Raw genomic sequence first — 11199 nt, forward strand, 5'->3', positions numbered from 1 at the left:
GGTTTGAAGGGTGAGTGAGCCAGTGTAACTACAGGCACAAGGGACATAATATCTTAGTTCCCAAGGTTGGTGGCACATTGACTATGTAAGGAATAGTTAATATTTCTTACAGCGTCATTGTGTATGGGTGATGGTGACCACTTACCATCAGGTGGCCCATATGCTCGTCCGCCAACCAATATCATAAACAAAAAAAAAGTTTTTACTAATTATGTAAATAATGTACTGTACTACTATCTATGTACTGTAAAACAATTAAAACTAACAATGAACTTTAAATATCAAAATGAAATTAGTAAAGATTTAGGAAAATTAAGGTAAGTATTAGACTTCAGACGAATAAAAATGTGGTCAAAGGTTCTAAGTATAGCTTTTTTTCTAAATCTCTCTTTCCACAGAAAAAAAGTGTTTATTTTTATATTATATAATATAAAGTTGCGTTTATCAATACAACTTTATATTTATACAGCCAGGGCCGCCGTAAGCGGGGGTGCGACGCGTGCACCGCACGCGGGCGGCACGTCCAGGGCGGCAAATTGAGCAATACATCACGTACCTAATTCAAGTCATTATTATAATTCCCACAAATCCTTAAGTAAAATAAATTATTCAAAGCATCGAAAAATATCGTATTCAGTAAAGTTAAAAGTCCGTCGTCTGTTATCCTATGAAAAACAATACTGTCGAAGTTCCCCTTTAAGCTTCCTTATCAATTGGTAGATTAGGTATCCGTTACTTGTAGTAGGGCATTGTCGTAGGGCGGCTTGAAGGGTATCACGCCGTAAGTTATATTGGTGGTCGCTCGAAATAGCAGAGCTACGGGCACCGTTAAACCGGGCGCGGATGGCATACGTTCGCTGTCGCAGGCGCAACGTGCTCAACGCAAACTTAGAGGTACACCTGTGGGCTGCACATCGTCAGTTGAAAAAAGAGTTAGAAAAGGCGTTAAGTAAACAGAGAGCAAAGGGGCGCCCCTATCGTGGTTTGCGAGGGAAGCTCCGAACATACGGCACTCCTGTTACGGAATAACTATCGCCAGATATCCTGCGACTGATCGGGGAGCTATTTCCGGGAAAAAGGGCGGGTCATTCAACCATCGATGCCCTAAAACACCCTGAAGACCCGGACAATGGAGGCGGACCGGACGTGGCGAACGACTTCAATAGTCTTCCTTTCTTTTTTTCTTAATTTAATTTACGGCATCCACGGGCTCATAGCCATGCCCTTTTTATATTTTACATTTATACACTGTGGCGTTTTATACTTTATATTTTTACTTAACATCAGCAGACATTCGCTAGACTTCAAGCTCGCCGTCTTCCTTTCGAGACCATAGGACCATTTCGATATCACGAGTTGCCTTCCTATCTCAGAAGGCCGTTGGGGCATACCCCCATGATCAGGTGATCCTTTGGGAGGGGGCGATGGACGACTTGTCCGGCATTTGATGTTGGTTTGACTGGCTCCTGCGGGCACCGACCTCGCCCGGGATCACGTCAACAAGTCGTCACTCCACCGTGCCCGAGGACGTCCTACACTACGTTTGCCGAGACGCGGTCTCCACTCCAGAACACGTTTTCCCCAACGGTTATCGGTTCTGCGACAAATATGGCCCGCCCACTGCCACTTCAGCTTATTAATCCGGTGGGCTATGTCGATGACTTTGGTCCTCTGGCGGATCACCTCATTTCTTCTGATGCGACCCCGCAGAGAAACGCCGAGCACAGCCCTTTCCATAGCACGCTGAGCGACTTTAAACTGGTGGACCGGCCTTGCCGTGAGTTTCCACGTTTCGGCTCCGTATGTCATGACGGGTAGGACGCACTGGTTGAAGACTTTCGTTTTAAGGCACTGTGGGATCGACGATGTAAAGATTCGACGTAATTTTCCAAACGCTGCCCAACCCAGCTGAATTCTTCTATTCACCTCGTCCTCAAGGTTGTTTCTACCTAATCGCAAAGTCTGCCCATGTTAGATATATTTTTGAACAACTTCGAGGACGGCCCCGTGTATCGCAATCGGTTCCGGTAGAATATGTTCATTGAACATGACCTTGGTTTTATCCAAGTTAAACCGTAGGCCGATACGCATAGAAGAATCAGCAAGCGTCTGCAAATCTTAAGTGAAAGATGTATTCGCCATTGATGTTGATGCCACGTCCTTTCCAGTTTAGCGTCTTAAACATATCCTCCATTGAATTAGTAAACAATTTGGGGGAAATATCGTCCCCTCGTCTCACACCTTGATGCAATGGTATGGGATTTGTTATGTTGTATGTCTTCGCTATGGATGTCTTCTCCTCCTGCCATAAGTGTGCCGGGGTTAAGGGTTTCTTTACCCTGAGAACTCCCTAGGAAGTGGAACTCCGCAGAGGTGAGCCTACCGTTAGGACGTCACGGTAGTATGCACAAAAGATTTCGTAACATCCTCCAAAAAGACAGAGTGGGTCGCTAACGTTGGTTTTTTAGCAGGTATACACCCCGCCCCCCACCTCATGTGGAGGAATAGTGGTATGCGTTTTTGCAGCAAAAAAAGGGCGGCATAATAGGTATTGCACACGGGCGACAAAACAGCTAGCGGCGGGCCTGTATACAGCGTAGGTATAAAACAAAAACATTTCAAGTCTTCAGTCAAGTCTTTTATTTGTTGCTAACATATTTATTTAATTACTTTACATGAAAAGATGGGGGGGCACTATTCCTCTACCCGGAACCACACGAGTATATTGTAATGGCATAATTGTTTATTTAATTCTTTATATAAGCAATTTTTTGATTGCTTAGAGAGTATTTTGTTTATTGTCTGTATAATTTATGCCTTGGTCAAAACAATCGAAAAAAAAAAGCATTTTGTCATAAACATAACCTCAATTTAGACATTTCGATTTCACATGTTTATATTATTTGTTATTGTGGAAATTGTTTGGGTTATTTTTTTTTACCTTAAGGTTTAATTGTTTTTAATATCTAAATTGCTAAATAAAAATTATTAACGATGGCGGAACAAGTAAATCAACGTATCGAGGACATGATAAATGAATTAGAACAAATGCGACGAACAAATCTATACGAGGACGAAGAAATAAAGTAAGTAGATTTCAAATGAAAATATTACGTACCGAAATAAAAAGTAAATGGTATAATTTCAAGTATTTTTTTTATTTGATGATCCTAATTTAGTATCTATTAGCATATTTTATTTATGGAATAAATTCAAAATACAATTTTCTGTTTCTTGATACAATCATACTTTACACAACAAAATCATGTTTTAGAGAAATTTCACGAAAACGTAAGGAGTTTGAATATCGAATACAGCGAAGAATTAAAGAAAAAGATGACTTCGTTCAATATATAGCTTTTGAACTGACTCTGCTCGAAGATATTTCACTGAGAAGAAAACAAGCTAAAATGATGGAAAAAAAGAAAGACATTGAATATGCGATCACAAAGCGCTTGAATAAAGTTTTCAAACAATTTATATATAGATATCAAAATGATGTTGCTATTTACTTTGAGTATATAAAGTTTTGCCGAAGTGTCGGCTTTGATTATGCTGTTTCTGCTATATTAGGTCAGATGTTACAGGTATGTTTTTGTTATTACAAGAAATAATTTCTCCTGAAAACTCTCATGAATAAATTTTTGTTATAATTATACTCATATTTGCTAAAGGATTTTTTTAAATTAGATGTATAATTAGTGTTACTTCAAATTTTTTTTTTCAAACATTCAAATTTATATTCCACCATAGATTTCACATAGTAAGTATACTTTTATTTGACAATATATAAATTAACATAGTAGTAATGTTGTTAGGTCCATGGTGATAAGCCAAAGATGTGGCAGATGGCCAGCAAGTGGGAGAGCAAAGAACAGAATAATCTAGAAAATGCTAGAGCATTCCTTCTCAAAGGAATTCATAGACACCCTAAATCTGACATTCTTTACTTAGATCTATTTGATATTGAGCTCATGATTGCTTTTAAAGCAGAAACTGAGGAAGAAAAGGTATTTGAGTTTACATATTTTTTTATTTTATACATAATACATTTTTTTTAATATTCATATTGGTGTATAAATAATATGAATATCTTAATTCCTTAGAAAAAAATATTTCACATTATTCTTTTAAGATTTAGTTTTTTTGTTGACCAATAAACTGTAAAACATTTTATTTATAGTACATTACAATTTGTACTACAAAACATTGATTACAAATGTTTTATCTACATATAACGAGTGTATGATAATTAATTAAAGATATTTTTATCATTAAGGTACTCAATTATATTAAAGTACTCAAATCATATTATTTTTTACTTTAAGGAGAAATATATCAAAAGAGCAGATGTTGTTTGGAAAAATGGTATGAAAAATATACCAGATGAAGCATTTTTATTCAAGTTATGTGATCTAGCGTTTAACTATGGTATTGATGATACAATCACAAATTCTATCAAGAAAGAAATTTGGGATAGAAGAACAGAAAAGAGTGTCTGGTCTTACATAGCCTTGAAAGAGTTGGAAGTATGAATCATAATCACTAAAATTTAATAGGTTTAATAATATTTAAAAGTAAATAATATATTATTTTTCCTTCAGGGCTACCACTGGTTAGAGATTGAAGAATATGTTGATGCAGAATTAAGATATCCAAATGAAATCAATAATTACATAGCAGTATATGAAGAGGCTTTGCGACAGGTACACAATAAAAACCAACTATTTAGTAATAAAATCAAATACAGGAAAAAGTTTATTTTCAATGTACATTATAATTGGAAAAAATATATATAACAATCAAACTTATATTAATTTATTATAAAGTTCCCAGATGAAAAACTTTGTACGAAATATATTTATGGAGCGATCAGCGTGAGAGATGGACTTTGTACAGAGTTACAAAAAATTAACATTGTTAAACGAGCTTGGTACTATGGACATGATAATGGTTTGCTGACGAAAGAAATGTATACTTTTGGTGTTAAAATGTTGAAAATGGAAAATGAAATATCTAAAGATGAATACACAGAGGTATTTATTTGTTTTGGTCTATCTTATTTATTGTTCATACTTTATTACCTACTTTATGTTTTAAATATATATTTATAATAATGACTACATGTTTATAGATTCTTGATGAAGCATTGGTAAAAAATCCAAAATATAGGCTTTTATGGGAGGAGAAAATTTTGCTCAATAAATCTGATGAAAATAAAGTCCTATCTATACTTAAAGATGCATCAAAACAGTTGAAGTCTGAAGACTTAATAGAACTGTGGAACTTTTTGTTTGATAATGTTGAGTCTAGTGTTTTGGTGAGTAATATTAAATACTTTTATGTATATGTATATACAATCTTTTGAGGGCAATTTATTTAATTAAGGGTAAAATTTATTCTAATAATGTTTAGATTTACTAGCTATTACTGTATAGAATATTGTTATTTAAGGATGGAAACATTTAATAGTATGTGTTGATTTTTTTGCAAAAGTATCCTTAATTCATTGAAATAAATTCTAGTGAATTGTTTTTTAAATTAACTGGTCAATCATCTTTCAAAATAAGATTTTAAAGTGCCCTTAAATACAGTTTATTTTTCATTTAATTTGTTTGTGCAAAGTTACATTTACAATATATATTTCAGTTGAAAAATTGTTATGACAAATTTCAAGCGTGTGATCATGCAGCAGTGTTGTCATTAAAGCCAAAACTTTTGCAAAAAATAAATGAGCAAAATGGATTAAAAGCTGCAAGAAATGCTTATGAAGACTTTATAAGGACTCCACCCACACAAATTGAAATCCACAAGGTTATGATAGAAATTGAGATGCATCAAGAGAAGCCATTACAAAAATATATCAGGAAATGTTATGAGGCCTTAGTACAGCATCATGGTAGAGATAATATTGAAGTATGGATCGATTACATCAATTTTGAACAACAAAATGGCGCCGCTCAAGCTGTTCCTGCTATTCATAGAAGAGCTATAGGAATGTTAGAGAAGAATTTAGTCGATGGTTTCATTAAAGCTCAAGCTTTAGCAAAATTAAAATAATTTGACAGCTACATAATGTTTTATTTCATGATAGTAAAAAATAAATAATACTACTAGTGTCGAACAAAATATATTTATTAAATATAACCACTCCTGTACTCAACAATCTAGCAAAACGAATCCACATGATACACCATTTATACTAAATTATTTACAGTAAACATTTTACACATTTAGTTTCTACAAGAGGTCAAAATCTCTACTTTGGTGAATGTGGAATAACACTTAGCAAATAAACGCAAATGGATAAATGCAATTGTATAATAGGGTTGAGGTTTTACTGCATAGCTGCAATTGGAGCAATGTAGTACCTAAAGATAAGTGATGATCCACGTTTGTGTTGCTTGTTTCTACCAAGTTCTCGCCAGCAAACATACCATGTAGGATAGACAGGCATCAACGGAGGATTGCCTGCACGGAGGCTGCTACCCGCTACAGCCATGCAAGTAGACACAACCACTAGCGGATAGGTCAAAGTACTTGTAACAAATGTTAGTAATGGTAGAGTATAATAACGTAGATCTTTCGTTTTCACCAAATATTTGTTTACAAAGTAGGCCAATATGCCAGTGACAGCAACACAAGTTAAATCTCCCAGTAGCTTAGGCACAATACCATGCAGGAAACCGAGTAAACCATCGTCCCGGTAAATGGATACAATTGCACCCAATAAAGAACTATACTCTTCTTCTTTCCCAATAAATGATGCCATCATCCTAACAGAAACAACGTGGAAGGGATAAGATATTATCACAGATGCAGTGTGCATGATCATATCTCGACGGCACAGCTTGTAATAATCTTCGATTTTAGGTTCGTCGTCGTTTACGATGTTTGGAGGATCATTGAGTTCGGGCAGATCGATACCGCAGGCATAAATTACCTTAGAAGTAAGCTGACTGGAGGCGACTAAGCCGAGCACTTTGGCAGATAAACCTCTGTAGCACCCAAAGAAACCGTCCGACTTCTTGATATATTTGATGTATTGAAAGACGTTAGGTAATATCATAGCAGGGCGACCGAACAGGGTTGTTGAACGCCGAGGCGGTAGAGGCTCGTATCCCAATTGAATGAGCACTTTTGCATATTCCATAGGGTAACATACTGTTGTAACGAGTAGTTGTGAATGCAGAGCTGCTATTTTTTCCTTATCAATTTCGTCCATATTATGAAAAACTTCGAGGACCTACTTCCGAAATCAAATACTGACAAATGAATGATCCCGATCCATAAACAAATACAGAGTCAATATTATAATTTATAGGTTTCACAGATACACTATGTTTTTCAACTACAGACCTCTGAGATAAAATTAAAAAAAAAAATTAAGCTATTAATCACATTTTCTGATCCAAGAAAGTGTATATTAAAAATATTTCTTAGTTTTAATTTAAAAAAAGCCTGACAGCAAGAGTTGGATAATGTCACTCAATTTTAGATAAACAATTAATGTGAAAAATTCAGAGTATATTATTCATTATTTTAATTTACGTCTGATGATGAGTAGACTGCAGTGTGTTAAAAAATATAATAAAACAAATGAGCCACTTGTCATGATTTTTCTAAGTTATTCTTGTAGAACGTAGATAATGTTCCAAAAACCAATTATTGCATGTGGATGTTGATATAAAAGAAATGGTTAAAAAAATTTACGACACAATACAGACTGCTATCATAAGTTACGTTCCATTACATAAAATTAGAAGTACCAGATACCCTTCTTGGATTAATAAAAACATAGAAAAACGAATAAAAGAAAAATGTAAGGTTCTAAAACGGTTTAAAAAATATAATAATCCAATAGATGAAATAGAATTAAGATTACTTAGTGATCGCTGTGACAAAATTACGCGTGATGCCTACAATAAACATAATATTAACATTGAAAAGCAAATTCAGAAAAACCCGAAAGCATTTTGGACATTCCTAAAGAAGAAGCGTAATAATTCAAATTCATATCCAGCTACTATGAGTAATGGACTTATAACATCTACTAAAGGGGCCGAAATATGTAACATGTTCTCATCTTATATTGCCTCGGTGTATAATAATACTGATGACAGCTGCAAATTAGATTCCACCTACTATTTACGTAACATTCTTCATTTAGGTTGTAGTGAAAGCCTAACAACAATAGAAATAAGTCATTATAATATTTTGCAAAAATTAAAATGCCTAGATACCACAAAAGGACCGGGACCGGATAATATACCACCGATATTTATAAAAAAATGTGCAAATTTCTTAAGTCTACCACTATACATAATATTTAATGCCTCACTACGTACTGGGATTTTTCCAACTATATGGAAACAAGCAAAAGTTGTACCAATATTCAAAAATTGAGATGAAAAAGATATACGTAACTATAGGCCTATATCTATTCTTTCAATTTTCCCAAAAATCTTTGAATCTTTAGTTATTAATTCAATCACATTTCAATCAATTCATCTCCGAACACCAACACGGTTTTTCACCAGGCAGATCTACCGCGACTAACCTAATGAATTTTACTTCATCATTATCAGAAGCTATTGACTCTCAGAGGCAAGTAGACAATATTTACACCGATTTTAGGAAGGCATTTGACAAGGTACCACATAGAATTCTAGCTGATAAGTTGTTTTTATATGGTTACGCAGGATCAGTGCTGCACTGGATTTCATCGTACTTGAGCGACCGATCTTTTTATGTTGTTGTAAATGGTTTTTGCTCCTCATCAAATATGATCACCTCAGGTATCCCTCAAGGATCACATATTGGTCCAATTTTGTTTAATATTTTTATCAACGACATTGTATTCTGTTTTGAAAACTCCACGCCATACTTATATGCCGATGATTTAAAAATCACTCGAACAATATCTACACCGAGTGATGCGATTTTACTTCAGAGTGATTTGAATAACCTTATAAACTGGTGTGAATCTAATGGCATGCAGTTCAATCACGAGAAATGCGTACACATCAAGTTTACTCGTAAGATTAACATCATATCAACACAATATAACTTGCAAGGTACTACACTTAAAGAGGTTGATCTTATAAGAGATTTGGGCATTATATTAGATAAAAAATTGACTTTTACTAATCATTTGGATAATGTAATACAAAAAGCTTTAAAAATGTTGGGATTTATCATGAGACAAGGTCGAAATTTTAAAGAAGCTAAAACAAATATAACGCTTTACAATAGTCTTGTTCGTAGCCACCTGGAGTATTGCAGCGTTGTCTGGCGTCCACATTATGCTACCCATTACTTAAGACTGGAGCGCGTTCAAAAACGCTTTTTATGGCATTTATCATATTCCTGTAAAATTCATAAAACGATAACCTCATATCAGGATAGATTAAACTATTTTAAAATGATGAGCCTTGACAAAAGAAAAGACTTACTCGATCTTTTGTTCTTATACAAACTATTAAGAAATCATTTGGACTGCCCCAGTTTACTGAGTAAAATAAATTTCAGAGTGCCTAACAGATATCCAAGACACATTATTACTCCTCTTGTTCCTCCACGCACCAGAACAGTTTTCGGCGCCAATTCTAGCCTTCCCCGTTTATGCAAACTCTATAATGGTTTGAGTCATTTAATTGATATTAACTTAAATTCGCCTAATACCTTTCGGAAGTTAATTATAAACAACCTAATCAGCCAATCACAATGAATTTAGTTGTGTTAACTGAATTATTTTAATTCGTTTAATTTTTTGCAATGTTTTAGTCTGTATTTTAATTATTCTCGTTTTGAATGGTTTTAATTATTATTTATTAATGTCATTTTGTATTTTCAATTAATTAATCTTAGATTATATAACTTTTATCATAACTGTTTTGCATTAGAAACCGCATTATGATTGTTTACATTTTTTAGAATATTTATGAACTTATTTTAATTTTATTTTTAATTAATATGTAATGTAAATTGCTATTCATTACTTTTAGATTTATGTTTATCAGACAAAACTTAAAAGAAACAATTATGTATGCATGCAGTGTTTGCTTTTAACTGATTTTACACAGTTTATGCATGTTTTTAATTTTATATGTAACGTTATTTAAATATACGTTTGTGTAACAAACAAACAAACAAACAAACAAACAAACAAACAAACAAACAAACAAACAAACAAACAAACAAACAAACAAACAAACAAACAAACAAACAAACAAACAAACAAACAAACAAACAAACAAACAAACAAACAAACAAACAAACAAACAAACAAACAAACAAACAAACAAACAAACAAACAAACAAACAAAAAAACAAACAAACAAACAAACAAACAAACAAACAAACAAACAAACAAACAAACAAACAAACAAACAAACAAACAAACAAACAAACAAACAAACAAACAAACAAACAAACAAACAAACAAACAAACAAACAAACAAACAAACAAACAAACAAACAAACAAACAAACAAACAAACAAACAAACAAACAAACAAACAAACAAACAAACAAACAAACAAACAAACAAACAAACAAACAAACAAACAAACAAACAAACAAACAAATAAATAAATAAATAATGTTTGTGACGGGGCGCAAACTACATCTTAGCGCCCAAAGCCAACCTCACCTGCCCGTGGTGCATTCTGCCGACTAGCAAACGAGGCTCTGGCGATCGAATTATGGCGGTATAACCATCAAAATAAATGTAGCTAAATACCACAGGCCGATGACGGGCAGCAACGTCACCGGTGCGAGAAGCTACGTTCTGTGATCGGCAACACGCCTGCCCAGCGTGGCGATTACGGGCATTCCCTTCTATGCACAAAACACGCAAGCCACGGCCCCCAGTTCCCAGCAGCCCCGCTATTCCTCGTCATCGTGGCGTCGATGGTAGCGGCGGGACGGGGTTGCTAAGAATCACCGGGCTACGGGAGGCCACCACAACCGACTGACCCTGTCGACGTACAACGGACGCACGCTACGGCTTGACTCGCATCTAGCGCAACTTGAGGAGGAACTTGGGAACGTTAAGTGGCACATATTAGGTTTATGTGAAGTCCGTAGAAAGGGGGAGAGGATACCGTAACCCTCAAATGGCCACCTAATGTACTTCCGAGAGGGAGACGAACAATCCCAAGGTGGCGTTGGGTTTCTGGTTAATAAGTCCCTAGCT

At 34.7% G+C, this 11199-nt stretch overlaps 2 protein-coding genes across 2 annotated transcripts; one reads left to right on the forward strand and one right to left on the reverse strand.

Moving 5' to 3' along the window:
* The first annotated feature begins 2888 nt into the window (after positions 1–2888).
* Positions 2889–6071, forward strand: LOC124536182 (U3 small nucleolar RNA-associated protein 6 homolog). The gene is made up of 8 exons (XM_047112662.1): positions 2889–3086; positions 3275–3587; positions 3819–4010; positions 4329–4529; positions 4605–4706; positions 4830–5036; positions 5135–5320; positions 5650–6071. The coding sequence occupies exons 1-8, from the start codon at positions 2995–2997 to the stop codon at positions 6058–6060; spliced, it is 1704 nt and encodes a 567-aa protein (XP_046968618.1). The 5' UTR covers positions 2889–2994; the 3' UTR covers positions 6061–6071.
* A 48-nt stretch (positions 6072–6119) lies between these two features.
* LOC124536183 (mitochondrial carrier homolog 2-like) lies at positions 6120–7294 on the reverse strand. The gene has a single exon (XM_047112663.1). The coding sequence runs from the start codon at positions 7223–7225 to the stop codon at positions 6338–6340; it is 888 nt and encodes a 295-aa protein (XP_046968619.1). The 5' UTR covers positions 7226–7294; the 3' UTR covers positions 6120–6337.
* Positions 7295–11199: the final 3905 nt, after the last annotated feature.

Source organism: Vanessa cardui, chromosome 16 (assembly GCF_905220365.1).
Source record: "Vanessa cardui chromosome 16, ilVanCard2.1, whole genome shotgun sequence".
In the NCBI taxonomy this organism is placed as follows: Eukaryota; Metazoa; Arthropoda; class Insecta; order Lepidoptera; family Nymphalidae; genus Vanessa; species Vanessa cardui.

Bases quoted from the DNA above. Each gene is read 5' to 3' on its own strand.
- LOC124536182 (XM_047112662.1), top strand. From the start codon at position 2,995: ATGGCGGAACAAGTAAATCAACGTATCGAGGACATGATAAATGAATTA. The intron at 3,588-3,818 runs GTATGTTTTTGT...TAATGTTGTTAG, and splicing joins TATTAGGTCAGATGTTACAG to GTCCATGGTGATAAGCCAAA. The intron at 4,707-4,829 runs GTACACAATAAA...TTTATTATAAAG, and splicing joins ATGAAGAGGCTTTGCGACAG to TTCCCAGATGAAAAACTTTG.
- LOC124536183 (XM_047112663.1), bottom strand. From the start codon at position 7,225: ATGGACGAAATTGATAAGGAAAAAATAGCAGCTCTGCATTCACAACTA.